The 17005-nt window shown below is 41.8% G+C and overlaps 2 protein-coding genes across 4 annotated transcripts in view; one reads left to right on the top strand and one right to left on the bottom strand.

Annotated features, from left to right (window-relative positions):
* The first annotated feature begins 378 nt into the window (after positions 1-378).
* On the top strand, positions 379-9854 carry pcsk9 (proprotein convertase subtilisin/kexin type 9). Its single transcript, XM_020631768.3, has 12 exons — positions 379-817; positions 2178-2369; positions 3006-3138; positions 3221-3354; positions 4725-4866; positions 5421-5617; positions 5701-5884; positions 6063-6233; positions 7192-7340; positions 7419-7584; positions 8857-9023; positions 9391-9854. The coding sequence occupies exons 1-12, from the start codon at positions 641-643 to the stop codon at positions 9556-9558; spliced, it is 1980 nt and encodes a 659-aa protein (XP_020487424.2). The 5' UTR covers positions 379-640; the 3' UTR covers positions 9559-9854.
* A 2115-nt stretch (positions 9855-11969) lies between these two features.
* The window catches only part of usp24 (ubiquitin specific peptidase 24), a 43460-nt gene continuing 38424 nt past the window's right edge, over positions 11970-17005 (bottom strand). For all 3 annotated transcript variants that reach the window (XM_020631770.3, XM_020631771.3, XM_020631773.3), the window contains 8 exons: positions 16738-16851; positions 16572-16637; positions 16411-16477; positions 16153-16231; positions 15981-16056; positions 15351-15437; positions 15135-15245; positions 11970-14087 (listed from right to left, as the gene is read on the bottom strand). In XM_020631770.3, coding sequence (XP_020487426.1) covers positions 14025-14087; positions 15135-15245; positions 15351-15437; positions 15981-16056; positions 16153-16231; positions 16411-16477; positions 16572-16637; positions 16738-16851 — 663 coding nt within the window. In that variant the 3' untranslated portion in view covers positions 11970-14024. The remainder of the gene's footprint in view (positions 14088-15134; positions 15246-15350; positions 15438-15980; positions 16057-16152; positions 16232-16410; positions 16478-16571; positions 16638-16737; positions 16852-17005) is intronic.

The following is a 17005-nucleotide window of genomic DNA, read 5'->3' as shown; positions in this document are numbered from 1 at the left end:
TATTCATAAGGGGAAGTTTTGTCCCAGTTTTTTGTTTGGATGGTTTAAAGTAGACACAAGAGGGTTAATGTGAGTCAAAATAATGTATGAGAGATTTGCAGAGGTGCAAAATAAAAATGATTTCATATGATAATATATTAGAAACTATTATGACATTTATGATCAGCCTCTGTGCACACGATCATCATGAGCATTAGTTCCGTTTTTGCAATTGCGTAATTGTTCACATTAATTGCATGTGTAAACACAGCATCAACAGATGAAGTTGCCGTGACATAAAGTGTCAAGACATGCAGAGATTTTAGGCTGTTTCAGGGGGAGAATGAAACATGACTCCTCCACACTGAGAGGTGATTTTAACCGAGCTGAATCATTCGATACAAAAGCGGTGGCGTGAGCCGCGGAGACGTCAGCAGTCTCCGCCTTCAATTATAAGAATCAATTGTTCGATTTTTTCTCCAAAATCAGAACAGATGTTTGAAGGTTGTCAGAGCGAAAACACAAGAACATCTGGAACAGTTGGCCCGAGATAAACCCTCTCCTCGGTGGATCATTAAGCCTACCTGACCCGGATCATTGTAGCCTACTGGACTAACTGACCCGGATCATTGTCCTGGAAACGGTCCAGCAGGTCTACAGAATGCGTCGCTCCTCAGGCTGGATCGGATGGACTCTGTGTCTGTGCGCATCTCTGACCGTGCAGAGCGCTCAGGATTACCCCGAAGACGACGACATGATCCTGGATCTGATCCGTGAGGACGGGACGCAGGCTGAGACCGGAACCGAGCCCGCTGCAGACTTCTTCAGGTGCAACAAGGTAAAACACCAGCGGAGGAGGAAGTACTCAGAAGTAGAAATACTGTCAGTCTACAAATATTGTGATACAAGAATTAAATATACACAAACTACATGCAATCATTGTCCAAAACGTCCAATTCCATTCCATGTATGTTTTTTTCTTAAATTATTATTGATGCAATGCATGTTATTCAACCTTAATTAAACTGACCTTGATATTTGTCTTTCTGAATATGGAAAGTAAAAAGTAGCTGCATTTATTTAAAATAAATCTGGTAAGTTATCAGCCTTTAAATTGTATCGGAGTTGGAAAATGTAAAATTGATGTACTACAAGTATCTCAAAATTGCAGTGCTTAGATAAGCGATTCCCAAAGTGGGGCCCATGCCCCCTAGAGGGGCCCCGAAGCCATGACAGGGGAGGCAGCAAGACTAAAAAAAAAAAAAAAAAAAGAGTAGCACCGGTTTTGCACCGCAAGCAAAGCATGGTACATTTTGTAAGAGGACTTCCAGGTAAACGTGAGTCTAACAATGAATCTACATCACAACTACAACAAAGACAAAAAAAAAATGTAATTGTCATGTACAACATCTGTCACCTGTACAACAGTGGTTAATGAAGAGAGACACAATCATTCCTATTGACACATCCTACCTGTGTAAGCTGGTTTTCTGCGGTTTCCTCAATTAACACTAAAGAAAGAGAAAATGAAGTAATAAAGTCAGACTCACAGCCGCACCCCAGACTGAGAAGATCTGTAGATCAAAACAAGCGCACACTATTTAAAGTATTGCATGACTGGAAGTATAGGCCTACATTTAGGGTGTTGTTCATCTTCAGTGTCAGGTTTGAAAAATCTGTTTAAAGCAATGACTGTTGTCACCCCTTAAAATTGTGAAAGGTCCATGTTGCAGTTGAACATTTAACTGCTTCCTCTGTAAAACGCTGCTTGCTATTTTCTTTCAGTTTGTTGTCACAATGATGTTGCTATTCTGTACTTTTGGCAGAAAATGTTTCATATTCATTCTAAAAAATGTAGGATTTTTTTAGCAAAGGGCATGACTCAGTGTTTAGTGTAATTTCATATTTGTGTTGATGTGTATAGTGGGGTCTGACAGTAAGTTTGTGAACCACTTCGAACATAACAATGGAGTTGGTCTGCAGATTTCACAGTTATTTTGCAGTTATAAATAGTTTCTAATTTGGTTTGAGCAGCTGAAATAAAACTATATGGACAGAAGATTCAGACTAATGTAAATGGTCTAAGAGAAGCAGGTTGAGACAATCAGTTATACATTTAATAAATATATCAAATAGATCCATCATAAATCAAATTAAAGGACTGGCCTGCCCTCTCTTGTTCTCTGTGTTGTCTCCAGGTTGCGTGGCGAATGCCCGGTCAGTACCTGGTCATCCTGCATCAGGGGACTCATGAGTCCCAGGTGCAAAGGACCATCAGAAGGCTCAGAGCCAAAGCAGCCCGGAGAGGCTACCTGCTGGAGATCCTGCAGACGTACTCCACAGCTCTACAAGGCTTCCTGGTCAAGATGAGCAGCGACGTCCTCCACCTGGTAACAGCCTCACCTTTCTGCATGCTGCTAACCTGTAAGACATGCAATGCTTGTTCTAAATTTAATTGGGAATACTTTTTTATTAAATGTAGGTGAATAATATTATCAGAGGCTGTCATTGGTTGATCATCATGCGTGCACAGGTTGAAAAACAGATGTTCATCCAGAAAACATGGCACAACCATATTTTGCATCTGACATGGCATACCCCTCTCAGGAGTTTCATGTATAAAGAATAAAAGGTGACCCGGTATAAACCCCTGAAGAACTCCTAAAAAACAAAGAATATAGAGGACGAGGAGAAGAGGAGAGATAAGAATAAGGCTTTACACTTGATTTTTATCAAACCATTTTTAAAACGAGAGAGACACATGTCATAAAGTTATAACTTTATTCTTATTATATTATGACTTAATAAATAAACACTTTGTTTTCTTATGATTTTATTTTCATTATATTACAACTTTATCATCATAATATCACATAATATCATTCTCAAAATGTCAAATTTTTTTACTTAGTGATGCCCTTAAATTTATATAAATAAAGTGTTGTTTCTGTGGATGGAAAACTTTTGCTGCAGGATTTTATTTTCTGCTTTCGAGCCACATTAACACTTGGTTTTGTTCCTGACAGGCAGTAAGACTTCCTCATGTTGACTACATTGAGGAGGATTCATCCATCTTTGCTCAGAGTGCCCCCTGGAACCTCCAGAGGTTACTGCACCCTCGTGGTGGCACCTCTGAAAATGGAACATACATACCACCGAGTGAGTCCTTCTCTATGTTTGTCTGTCTCTTTCATCTCTGAGGTTATTACATTTACTTTAAGACTCCTTCTGTCCTCTGCAGATGACGGAGGGGGGTCAGTGGTCTACCTGATGGACAGCAGTGTGCAGAGCTCTCACAGAGAGGTAGAAGGACGAGTGCTCATCACCGAATTCAACAACGTCCCTGAGGAAGACGGAGTCAGAGTTCACAGACAGGTCAAATACAGATTAAATACTGTCACTTCATCCTTTATATTTTTAATGGTAGCTCTAAATATAAGCTTTTACACTCTGCTACTTTTTCTTTGGTGTGTAAATTGATTATCTGGTTCTATTCCTAAATTTAAAAATTGCTGTTTCAGGGTTTCTTCAGTCAACTTATCCACAGAGTTCAGTTTAGAGCCGGTGAGGAGTTTATAGCTTGTTATAAAATAGAATTAAATTATTATCAAGGCCTCTACATGACCTCAAAAAGCAAACACGTCTATGTGCAAAAAGATTGATAATTGCTATCTAGTTTTTAAAGTCTGAAGAGGCTGCTGGAGGGTAAGTGTCAGAGGAAGTGGTGAACACTGTGCTGTACAAACAGCTATATTATAGGGGGTTCTCGGTGGGGATCTTTCATTTTAAGATGGGGGAGTAATGTAAAAAACTGTAGCTATCAACCTGCTATGTTGAAATATTGGCTTCTTTAACAAAAATGATTCAGCCAGTGTGTCCTCCTTCTAAGTTTCGATTCTGGTCCGGAATGACCTGTATTTGTTTTGTGCAGAGAAGGTAGGCGGTTGTAATACACCCCTACACGGCCTTTTTGCAGCAAATTTGTTTTTATTTGCAGCATGTTTTAAGCCGTTGCATTTGTTTTGGAAGTTTGCATTTGCTCTTGAATTTTCAGGGTTTCTAAATTTGCCGCGCATCTTGGTCGCCAGAATCAACACAAACTAAAAGTTTAAAAGTTCCTTACAGCGGCTTTAAGGTCCACTTCGTTCTGCCTGTGTGAGAAGAAACATCGAAACTGAATAACCCGCTATCCAGACGATACCCTTATCTACCTTTCCCTAATTCCTAAAGTCAGTTCTATATAACTTGATTACAAAACTTTCTCTTTAGACCAAATGCCAACCATCTGGGTGTTACATTACATACAGTGGAAATATAAGTCTCATTCAAGAAATAAAGATGTTGACTTTTTTTAAATCATGTATCTTGCGGTGATTGCCATCTCTAGGACAGTATCTTGGTCAACAGTGAGAGAAATGTAATTTTGTTGGTATACTTACCCAATTTTAACTGGTCCTGCACTTGTAAATGTTAAGTTCTTTGCATCCAATGAAACATTTTCTTGGTGTTTTATGAACCGTCTGTAAGGTGCATAGGGCCTAAAAAGTTAGCTAGCAGTTTGGGCCGTCACTCGTCACTGTGTTTGTGTTTGATTGCCTCACTGTAAGCGATTGATTTTTTTACCCTTGTGATTCTGATAATATTTAACCTTGCTTTAGCTGTCTATCCATATCTTCACGTAACCACCTTCATGCTTGTGTATGTATTCTTGTGTGCCTGAACTGTAAAGTCGTTTTCTTCAACAGGCCAGTCAGTGCGACAGTCATGGCACCCACATGGCGGGAGTTATTAGTGGATCAGACTCTGGTGTTGCTCGAGGTGCCGGTGTAAATCTGGTCCGTGTGCTCAACTGTCAGGGGAAAGGGACGGTGTCAGGAGCTTTGAAAGGTACTACTCAAACAGAGCTCTACTGTACCGTGGCCTGAAGTTGTTTTGACCCTGCTACACTGTACGATTTAAGGCCAATCTTGACCCGACTTTTGAGTCTATGTCATGCAGTGAGACATGACAGCCGATCACAGCCTGACCAACCGGTCGGAGGATTGTCTCACATTTTATATTTTGGTCGTTTGAATACACACTCATAGTGAGAGCAGAGGCACCAACCGATTCCCCGACTTCAGGATTTTTTTTCCTGAAAAGATGCCTGGACAAACTGACAGACATCTTCCAAAATCCCCATAGCAACAGCCATTTATTTCTTCTTATTGTTTCCGGTTTAAACCTCAAAAGCCCTTAACTTCTGCAGACATGTTAGTTAACAAAGAACACATAAACCTTGAACCCCAAACTTTATGTAGAAACACAACTTCATGTGTGTGCAGCAGCAGTCTATGCATTATCCCTCCACATAACTGTCTGAACTCTGGTTTACAGCCTGCTGCAGTAGCAACACGTCAACAGCAGGCATTTTGTCTTCTGTCCTGAACTCTTTCCATCAGGTCTGGAGTACATTCGAACGACTCTTCAGGTGCGACCGGTGGAGGCGGTGGTCGTTCTTCTTCCTTTCATCGGAGGGTTCAGCCGATCTTTGAACACAGCTTGTCGTGACATGGTATCTAACGGTGCCGTGGTCATCGCTGCTGCAGGGAACTACAGAGACAACGCCTGCCTGTACTCACCTGCGTCAGAGCCGGAGGTGGAACAACAGCTGAACTGCAGAGTTAAATTAAACGACACACAAAACAACCCTCAACTGTAACTTTCCCTCTGTGTGTGCAGGTGATCACAGTGGGGGCGGTGAACTCTGCAGACCAGCTCATGTCTCAAGGGGCGGGGGGGACAAACTTTGGCCGCTGTGTTGATCTGTTTGCACCTGGTGATGACATCATCAGTGCGAGCAGCGACTGCAGCACCTGTTTCACCTCCCGCAGCGGGACGTCCCAGGCTGCTGCGCATGCTGCAGGTGAGCACAAACACACACTCTCTCTCTCTCTCTCTCTCACAAACACACACACACACACACACACACACACACACACACACACACACACACACACAATGAAAATAAACGTTTTTCTTTCTTGTCAGTTACTACCATATTTAGTATGACCATTACCTGTTTTTTTTTTTTTTTTTGTTAGGCATAGCAGCAGTGATCCTGTCGGCCAATCAGAAAACATCACCTGTGCAGGTCCTGCACACGATGTTGCATTATTCCATCAGTGACACTATCAACTTTCTGTCTCTGTCTAACTCACATCGACTCTTGACTCCAAACCTGGTGGCAGCCATGCCTCCTGCGAACAGCACAGGTCAGTAAAGGCAACATGGCACAGCGGAGTTAAACACAATCACATTAATCTAATCTGATCTAACAACATGCTTTTAAGAGAAGAGCCTTCAGCATGTTAGCTTTCACTCTCTCCTTGCAAGAATCTGCCTCGCCACATTTATGAACACTTAAAAAAAAAATGAAATCTCACCTTTTCCCTACAGCTGATGATTATAGAGTTGTAGATGGGAAGGGACAATATTAAGATGAATAAATTAGGAACATCTAAAAAACAGTGGTTATAAAGTAGTAGAAATATATGAATGAATGAATGAGTATATCAAAATGTGGAAATTAAAAGATAGACACAAAAGGCTGCACAGGAAGACATGCCTAAAGCCAGCTGAAGACAGAGACTCTTTAAAGAATTGAAAAGCAATATTAACAATGTTTTTTTTGTAGATTTTCAAATAAATATATACAGAAATTAATGGATACATTTAACATAATATTAAATTCTTAATATATTTTTACATTTTCTATCTGTCTTTATTTTTTCATGTGAGTTTTCACATTTCTATAAAGATGTTCTCTTTTACCTGCGATCATACAACTCTATGTTGGATCTCTTGTTTAAGCATCTCTTTCCTTTTTTATTCAGCCTTTGTGTATTTATTTATTTATGTATTCATTCATGTATTGATGTATATGTGGATGCCAGAATAGGCTCAACAGCTTCATTTTATCAGTCCTAAAGCAGGTACAGTTCTAAACGCTCCGGTGTACACAGGCATTTAGGTAATTATTCTTACACACTGTGACCTGTTGGTTAAAAAGTCTGATGCAGAATGAGTCAGAAGCATCAGAGGAGGAGACAGATATTACGAATGAATACATGACGGGGTTAATTTTAGTGATTTAAAGGTTCTGTAGTTTTGTTCATGCATTTAACATAATTCACAGCACGTCTCACACTGTGTTCTTGATTTCATCTGCAGGTGAGGAGCTCCTGTGTCGATGGGTGTGGTCAGAGAGGACCGGTGTCACAGGTTCTGACCCGGCTGTCTCTAGTTGTCGTCGGGGGGAGGAGCTGTTGAGCTGCAGGAGCATCAGTCCTGATGGCATCCACGCTGGAGGAGCCATCACTGTGAGCTCTTCAGATTCTCACCATCATTTAAAATATACTCAGCTCTTTTGGTAAAATCTCGTCTCTCTGTGTGTCCAGGTGAGCAGCGGGCAGATGGAATGTGTCGCTCATAATAGTCCCGGGGGTAAAGGTGTGTTTGCTGTGGCTCGCTGCTGCGTTATCGAAGGTCTGCAGTGTCAGGTTAATGCTAGTCCTGAACCCGGGCAGGACGCCAAGTGTGTGGAACCACAACATCACCTGACAGGTGAGCAGTGAAAAGAACAATATCTCTTCGGAGTGGCCCGACATGATTACAGCCTGGTTAAAAAAATGAAATAGCTCATGTCTTTATTGCCACACCCTGTATGGGGGCTGATTTAAAAAAAAAAATGCATTTGTTTTGATTTGATGAAGGTTAAGAGTTATTCAGAATATGGCGTGTGACTGACTTGACCAGCTGTTTGTCAGGAGGCCCGCCTCAGCGCCAGCTCATAGCCAATCAGAAACCTCTAGTGTTGAAAAATGAAGCTGATGTGAAAGTGATAAGTGTGTCTGCTTGAGGCTGGCTGCAGAAGAACCAGAAGTCACAAACACACCAGTTTTTACAGTAGAAATTAACATGTTTACAGTCCAATCAAATTGATTAGCTCATGTCTCATTCAGCACACATTGCACAGGGGTTGAATATTTTGATAATTAATCCTTTTTGAATTTAGGAAGGATAGGATTTTTTATCTTTGTCCTTGGTAAATCACATTCACTATCTGTGCAGTGGATAGACAAAGGTGCACTAAAAGGGACAAATTGGCACGCTATCAATTAAATAAACTGATTGCAGATGTAAGCTAGCTCTAAGCTAACTCTGGCACAATGCACCAAATGGCAACATTTATGTTTAATATTGTACATTGTCCTTTTACAACAACAAAAAGTTAAAAAAAATGTATGCATTAATTTCTGACCATCACAATTAACCAGTTTACACTGACAACCCTGTTCTAATTATTCCTATTTAAAAAGTGTTATGAGCTTTATCTGGTAAAGAATTCCCAGTACAATCAGTGGATAAGACTTGGATTGAATGCAAACTAATATTACTGTCATTTCCAATGAGTTGACCAGATTTAGCAACAATAAATTACTACTATTGACTGACCTTTGTGAATGCTCTGCACAGAGTGTGACACTGTTTTTTTTGTCTATAAATGTATTTTATTTATTTAAGAAAATGTTTTTGTTGTTGTTTAACTATCATAAACTCAGACAGCAGAGCAGATGTTGCTTCATTTCTTGTGTCCATGAGTCAGAAATGTTTAGAACCGCAGATTCGACCTGAATGTGAACACCTTTATCATTTGTATTGGTTACCATGGACACCAACCTGGGAGGAAAATCTTCTCCCTGCCAGTATAAATATCAGCTGTGTGTATTTTTTTGTCAATGTCTGTATGGTAAGTGTGTGTGTGTGTGACGTTTCTGTGCCGGTCTGTTTTTTTTTTTCTTCAGTTGAAAATGATTTAACCTCGTCTCTCCGCAGGCTGCATGTCTCACTCCACCGCTGACGTCTGGTCTGATTCTCGTCCACATCGCGGCGACAAGAGGAGCTGTGTGGTTAAAGACGGGATGACATCACATGCTGTGTGCTGCCACGCCCCCTCTCTGGAGTGTCACCTGTTGGAGAACACATCAGCTGATGGCGATCAGGTAAACGTGTTTGACTGAACTCTTTTATCCCTGCTCAGGTGTTTACGGACATGTTTGTTATAATGTCACTTAAACTTGAACTTCTCAGTCTGTAAATGTTTAAATCAATATTGTGATATATAATATAAATTTTTCTTTTTTTATTGAAAATCAAACAAAGGATGATGAGGTAATCTACAGGCAGTGCCGTATGATGCATGTTCAAGCAAATGCTCGGCTTCGCAAGTTTGGTGCTTGTATATATCTTTGTTATTTGTTCAATGATAGGATAGGGTTTTTTTTTTAAATAGCAAAATAATATATAATATATAACTATAAAAAAACAGACCTTTTTGATAGTTGTCCCTCCCCCTGCTGTCCCCTGCAGGTAGACATCACCTGTCCCTCTGGTTGGACTCTGACAGACTGCGGCACCGTCACTCGGGGCTCTGCCATCCTGGAGCCAGTTGCTAAGGGCAACAGTTGCCGTGTGAGTGTTAACAAAGGAGCAGGTGGGGCAGCAGGTATTGCTGTGTGCTGTCGTGTCAGCCCATAGGAGCAGAACGCCGCCACCGCTCACTGGTCCGCTCCGATGTTTCAGATTCTGACCGATTTAATGTTGAGTTTGTCTTTAGGCTGTGACAGAGAGCTTCTGTAAACATGTTTCAGCTGTTTGATTACACACACGCACACACACGCATACATTTATTCTGAATAAATGACTGGAACTTACATCTGTCGCATCATGTGGAAGCAGCTCGCTTGTTTTTAAATCACTCACAGTTTGATGTAACAAGATATTTTTGTACCTTTAACAAAACAATTCTAATAAAAAACCTTAATATGCTGTTATTTGTGTTTTTTTTTTTTTTTTTAGATAAAAGCCTCTTTGGTGCTCATCTGTTTTTTCCATCCACGAAATTGGACATACTAAATTGCTAACTATACTTCAATTACAATAAATATAAATTCTGACTCTTGCTCTTTTTAGAAATATTTGAGGTGAAGTAACTTTTTTTCTATAAACTAAATAAACACACTTATATGTGTGTGTGTGTGTGTGGCAGAGGTTTTTCAGCTCAGACCTCAGGTGAAGCTGCAGCACAGCAGCAGGTAATCAGCCTGATTAACACACTGATTAATTAAACAGTAACCTGTGGCCTCTGATTTCCATGGAGTCTGAAATGAAACAGCAGCGACACACAAAGTCATGCAAATGTAATGCTTCATGTTTGGTTTCATGCTGCATTTATGTGACAGTTGCCAGTTGAAAGAAAAATCACGAAACCCAATGTTATTTCAGTGATTTAATGTCATCTATTATCTGATCCAAATACCAGAGCAGGTACTGTGTTTAACTGTGGAATCGATTCAATTATCAGATTTATTTCTGCTGAACAGATCACGTCAGATGTCCTCTGTGAGATACGATAAGAGGCAGTCTGTGTTTAAATCTAAAATATTGCTCTCAGTTCATTCTGGCTGTTTTAATCAGACATTTAGACATTTTCTTTCAGTACTAAAATCACAGAATTTACTGAATAATGAGGATTTGGCATGAATTTGCATGTTACAACAGGAATTAACCAGGACACTGAAAACCATGAAGCCAAATGGAACTCCTTGAAACCAAACGTCTTCAGTGTGAAAGCAGAAGGATTTGAAAGACATAAACACCAAGATTTGTTGTTGGCTCACTCGAGGTAGTTTGTCTCAAGTCTCAGTAGCACCAGCTGGTTGATTAATCTCACCAGGTATCACTCTGTCTCATATCAGCTCTGTGAAACACTCATACCACTAACACTGATGCCAGTAGAGGACTGAATTGTTTGCTACTGTTTTTATTCACCTTTTTGCACTGTGGGCACATGTTGTTTAAACCACTCATGTCTTTATGAAAGCGACTATTCTTTCCAAATATTGCAGCCTGCAGACCTTCTGTGGCTTTTTTTAAGCCCAGTTAAATTGGTGTGCGAGAATCACCGCTGCCATGTTTTTTTTTTCAAAATGTCCTTCCAGGAAAGAGTCACTTTGATGCCCTGAGTTAAGTGCATATTCACAACACCCCGACGTATTTGCTAAATGGAATTCATCCATCATTACTTTCAAAGTTTACATTTGTTAATCTGTCATGCTGGACCATAAAACGGTCGGTCTATTGTCAGTTTTTGAGTACAGTTGTACTCTTGGTTGAGTCTTTTCTTTTTAATAAAGTAATGTATAATCTGTAAACCTTCACAGTTTTTTAAATTACCAATAATCCGCAATAACACAGGAAAGCGATGTTTACAAAAGGTTGTGCATTCCAGTTTATTTTATATCAAATTTCCCCTTAATCAAACTCTGATGTACAAATTAAAACCGAGTTTTAACATGCATTACAGAATCCTGCATTAGCAGAAGTGAATTTGCAAAATTGGATGACAGTAAAAACCCGTACAGATGCCAACCCTCCCTCCCTCCCTCCCTCCCTCCCTCCTCCCCCCCCCTGAACACACAGGCCCCCCCCCCCCCCCCCGCACACACAGGTCCCCCCCTGCATCCCCCAGGATAAAAACTAAAGACTGAACTTTTCTTCTTTTGGAAGTCGTCATGGTGATGAAGTGGAGAGGAGAGACTAGTGCTCATGTTGCCGTGAATCTCTTGGCACAGACTGCATGCAGCTCCGTCAGACGGACACAGGGGGGAGGGGAGAGGGGGGGGGGGTGCTTATGACCGATTACACAGCAAACAAATACAGCACGGAGGGGGTTTCTTGTGTCTGACAAACTTCACCACTTTCTGCCACACATGCAAATGTGCCTGAGAGAACGACGTGACACCCACGAGTGAGACCGATGACAGCAGAGTAGGGTTGTCATGATAACAGACTTGAAAACTTTGATTTGATTCGAGGACAAAAATACAACAATGCTGAAACCTGTTTGATACCACGGCAACAAAAAAAATAGTCCTAGGCACCCAATATCAGGCAATTTCTTGTTTTTAATGATCAAATATTGCAGACAAACTCCTTCACACTGTCTAAATTGCCAAACATTGGTGATTTTTGTTAAAATGGGTGTTTTCTCTAGCTCTTCTCCAGATCTACCCACTTTTACAAACATTACAAAATGTTTTTGTACAATTCAGGCAGTGCTCTGGTTCTTTCTCTTGCGGCAAATTCGGTTTAAAAATGTGAAAGAGGATGCGAAACCTTTGAAAAGTTTGGGAGTCCTCCCTCGTCTCAGGCTGGGATGATGCCGACCAGCCTCTCTCCCAACAGAAATCATTTAGTATGATTGCTTCTTTAGGTCCTCACACTTTAAACGTTTACCTATTCATTATTAAATTAGCTGAGAGCTAATATGCGAAGCTAACGGAGGCTCCTGTCTGCAGGGTGTGGCTTACCTAATATTAATCTACAAAGTGTCTCTGCAGGATCAAGCAGAGTGAAAAGAAGCAGCATATTACCATCACCAAAACCCCGTCCTGTCACCTACACCCACCCTCAGCCTTCCTCCCCCGTTCACAAAGTCAACAACCAACAGTTACATTCCTGCACGCCTTTTTTCACATCACACAGAGGACATTTTCCCTGTTTTTTTCGGGGTCTGATAGGGGTGAAGAAGCCCTGTCGCTCTCCTGCAGCGCGGCAGGGAACAGGAGGTTAAGGCACTTCAAGTCTCCCGATGATTGGTGGAGGAAGGTGTGTGTTTTTTGCGGGCGTTCGGGACGATGGATGCACGCTGTTCTGGTATGAAACTAGAGCTACATTTGGGTGGAGCTCCCCCGTGTGTGTTTCAGAAAGGAGACGAAAGCAAAAAAAATAAAAGGCAAACGGAAATCAAACCTGATAAAGCGGAGGTAACAGTGAGGCGAGGACGACTTGCTCTTCGTGAAAAAGTGACACACATTTGCACGATTTTAACACACGCTCTATTGTAGTGTTTTTGTGTATGTTTTTGTGAAACCTTGGCACCTAAAAATAAAACATGCTCCTGAGCTCCCCCTCAGTCGGCACTGACGGCCCACCGTGGCTAATCTGTGCGCGTTCAGATCAGCTTTTCTTGCATAAGGCGTGAAACTTACTCCAGTCAGAGTCAATCAATCCAGAGTCCAAAAAAAAAATCATAAAAAAAGGCGATGAAGAAAGAAGAAAGAAATAAAACCCAGTGAGAAGAAAAAGCACAAAAAGAAGGAGAGCATTTACGATGGCACTGTTTGTTTCAGATCTGCTGTTTCTGTTTGTAGGACAGGTATGGCCCTGTGCTGCGTTACCATGGCTACAGTGAGGTAACAGCGTCTGTATAAGTGGCACTGAAATCATAAGTTGTTAAAAGCAACAGAAGAAGAAGTAGATAGGATCGCGTGGAGGCTCTAGAGGAACTGTTGTGTGTCACACTGGACCGGGCTGGACTATAAAGTGCATACTAAACCCCGCCCCCTCCCAAGTGCTTGTGTGTGGAGGTGTTCCTGTACAGGTGCACATGTGTGTGTGTCTGTGTGTGTCTGTATGTGTCTGTATGTGTCTGTATGTGTGTGTGTGAGTTCCTCCAGAGCAGCTAACGTGACCTCTCATTATTTGCACGGATGTGAGTAAGAGAAGAACTTTAAAATATTATCTTACACTGGAAATTACACCTATGGAACAAATCTTTACAATATGAATATGTCTGTGTCGATACGTTGGCAAAAATGAGCAGAAAATTGTTAAAACACAACCCGAAGCCGTCGTCCCGCTCGCCGTCATTCTGACTGAACGAATGAAGGAGGGTTTCTGCTCGTCCCTCCACCATTCCTCTCTGCTGCCCTTTAATGAGAATGATCCTCCATTATCGCCTCGGCTGCTCTGAAACGAAGTAATTCATGATTTATTCGAAGCTCCTTCTCTGCCGCGGCGACCCAGAGAATGAGAGTTCTGATTGGCTTGCTGTGGAGTCCCAAATGTCACGACCAATCAGAGGCAAAGTGCAGCCCTTTGGGTCGGCTGCCCGGAGCAGAGCCGCCTCTCCAGCGGAGGGATCCTGCTGAGTGGAGGAGCTACGGGTCCACGTCTTCCAGATCGCTCTTTGAGTCACCGAGCATCATGGGAGACTCCGAGCCCTGGGAGAGAGACAGAGATTTCATTTAAGAACAGAAATGTGGCTGAGTATCGATGTGCTGAGCATTGAGTGAGGGATTAGATTCTCTCTGAAGTATTCACATCGCTAACAGAACATCTCTGACAGCTCGTGTTGTGTGGGCAGAGAAGACTAAAGCTGCTAATAACAACCGTGGGAGGTGACAAACTGCTGCTGACAGACGAGCTTCTATTTCTGCTCTATTCTTCTCTGCTGATGAGTTTAGTGAGTGTGAGCTGCTGTAACTGTTTCCAGGAAAAGGGAGCATCTCTTCTTTTCTTTTTTCCTCAAATAAGCTTCATGTTTGATTTTAAGGTTGAACTGGTTGTTTATAAAAGACTGAATGAACCTCCAGGTTTCTTATACCGATTTCCTATACGCACACTCCCGAAATTTTTTCGAGATTTCAGGAGGACTGTTCCTAAAATCCTCCTGACCTGGTTGTTCATACTGTGCATGCACCTCAAAGCAGGAGGCTATCCCGGAAAAAGAACGAGGCAGAGGTGGTGAACGAAGCAAAACATGAACAGATATCGTCCCTGTCACGCGCATAAAGTCTGTGGTCATGCACCACAGACTTTATGTGTGGTCTCCTAGGGCGCTGACTGGAGGAACTCTGGATAAAGGCCGAGTGAAAAGTTGGTATTTTTGCAGCACATGCAGCTCACCCTGAAAACTTCAGGAGTTTTTTAGGAGTTTTTTAGGAGTTTTGTCTAAATGTGAACAAAGTCTTAGATGATCAGTCTAGGCCTCCTGCCAGTCCCTCACTAAAATCTGGAGCTCAGAAGTGAACACCCTTTGGGGTCAAGGACCCTCGACAAGTCCTTCTTCAGGAAGCCAATATTGTTTGGTTTCTCTTAAGCTGTTCTTTCACCATTCCTTCCTCTTTCCCTTATTGTAGCACATGGTTCAACTACTGCTTTTTGTAACCTGCTATATAATACATTAAATGAATGATTGACTATAATATTATGAGCTTTGAAAGAAGCCCACTGTGTGGTGCAGTAATTGTGATGAATCCTTGTAGTACCTGTCGTAGGCTGCGGTCTGCGTTATCGTTGGCCGGGCTGCCGTCTGAACCGTTACTGCTGCCCGACTGCTCCTTTTCATTCAACAACGCCGTGGCATACGCCAACGTATCCTGCAGAGACAAAGAACAGAAGACAAATATTGGTTTTATACAATGAAACCTTTATTAAACCAGATTAGAAATCTGAGATGATTTTTACAAGAGACCTGCTCCTACCTGTGCAGAGATAGTCCTCTGGAAGGTTTTATTGGTGGAGGTCTCGTTGGAGACGTTGCTCTGAGGAGTCCAGTAATGTTCTGTCATCTAAAAGCAGAGGGGACATGATCCAGAAACAACATCAGTTAATATGATATTTAAAGGATTAATATCAAAGAGCATGAAATGCTTTCCTCTCTTTAAAGAGGAACCTTTTTTAACTTTTGGGGGTAAGGTTTGGAAAGAGTTCAAATTGAGTGAAGCTGGAGGGATTATATATCTCTTCTGTGCTGGGAATGCCTCAGGAGGAGCTAGAAAATGTTGCTGTGGAGAGGGACGTCTGGGGCAACTTGCTAGGCCGGCAGCCACCATGACCCGACCCCAGATAAGTGGAAGAAAACGGATGGACTGATGGTGGAAATAGTTCAAACTCATGTTTAAATGACCGAACTTTAATTCTTTGCAAACAATGTTGTGACAATAAAAGCTTTCAACTCTGCAAAACAGCAATCAGGTGAATGAAAATATAAAGTAGCACATTAAAAACACAATGGATCATCTCGATGAAAGTTTGACAAGAGTTCATATCCATGGTGTTTTAAACTAAGCTGAGATCCATTTCTCGGTTTTCTCTGTTGTAGGGAAACTTGCCTTTTTCTGGAGCCACTGCACCGCCCAGCTCCAGTGGCCAGACAGGTCTTTAAAGTAATCCTTGGCCGGAGCACACCTGAAACATAAACAGAGGATCAGAATTATAAATAGATGAATAATATCAGCACGAGTTGGGTCATATATATCTGAGAGAATCTGAGGATGCACTCACTTCTGAGCTAGAGTAACCAGAAACTTGACACACTGGTAGCACCGCCTGCTGTCCAAGTTGTTGCTCTGATGCATCAAAGCTGAGAGGAAAAAACACTCAGTTAGATTTTTACACATTTGATAATTTAATTGAATTCACAGAAAGACTGACAGTGTTGCCGGATAGCATGACAGTCAAGGTGAGGGTGTAACAGCCTTCTTTACGACTCAGCAGCGAGTATCAGAAATAAGAAGCACCATTAGAAACACTGAGACGTACCTAAAAGACCTTTCTCTGACTCAAAGGCATACTTGAGTCTCTGGGCCTGCAGAGGATCCTCCATGACCTGAGGACAACAGATTTCACTGATGTTAACAAAGCTGATCATAAAAGTGATCTGATTAAACAAAAGGTGGAGTAAAGAGATGGCTGTGACTCACCAGCAGCTCCTGCAGCATCTGGAAAACATTCTTTAGTTCATGAGGGGGGGCCGTCTCCAGCTGAGTCTGCAGGACACACAGAGGAATCATCACATGTAACACTCTCAGATGACAGCTCTGACACGCATCTCTCTGAGTGCTTTGTTTTTTTTTAGTTTTTTTTTACCTTGAGCAGCTGTAGCACATCGAGGGAGAAGGGCTCGTTACAGAAGGAGATGTAGGTCACCATCTCGATCAGCAGAGACAGAGGACCTGACAGCTCCCGCATCGCAAACATCACCTGCAGGACAAACAGGAAACCAGAGAACAGATCAACCCCAAACCCTCTGATGATGTCGTTTGTCCTGAAGAACAGCTCATCCATGTGTATTTATTGTTCTTTTCTGTCTCTGACTGTTGCATCCTCCAGGGTTTCAACAAGTCCTCTTTAAGAG

This window comes from Labrus bergylta, chromosome 6, assembly GCF_963930695.1.
Source record: "Labrus bergylta chromosome 6, fLabBer1.1, whole genome shotgun sequence".
NCBI lineage: Eukaryota > Metazoa > Chordata > Actinopteri > Labriformes > Labridae > Labrus > Labrus bergylta.
Note: the sequence above shows the minus strand (reverse complement) of the source record. Positions and strands in the feature narration are given on the sequence as shown.

Coding starts and splice junctions, on each gene's coding strand:
- pcsk9 (XM_020631768.3), top strand. CDS start 641: ATGCGTCGCTCCTCAGGCTGGATCGGATGGACTCTGTGTCTGTGCGCA. Junction 2,370..3,005: donor GCAGCGACGTCCTCCACCTG/GTAACAGCCTCA, acceptor TGTTCCTGACAG/GCAGTAAGACTTCCTCATGT. Junction 3,139..3,220: donor TGGAACATACATACCACCGA/GTGAGTCCTTCT, acceptor TGTCCTCTGCAG/ATGACGGAGGGGGGTCAGTG.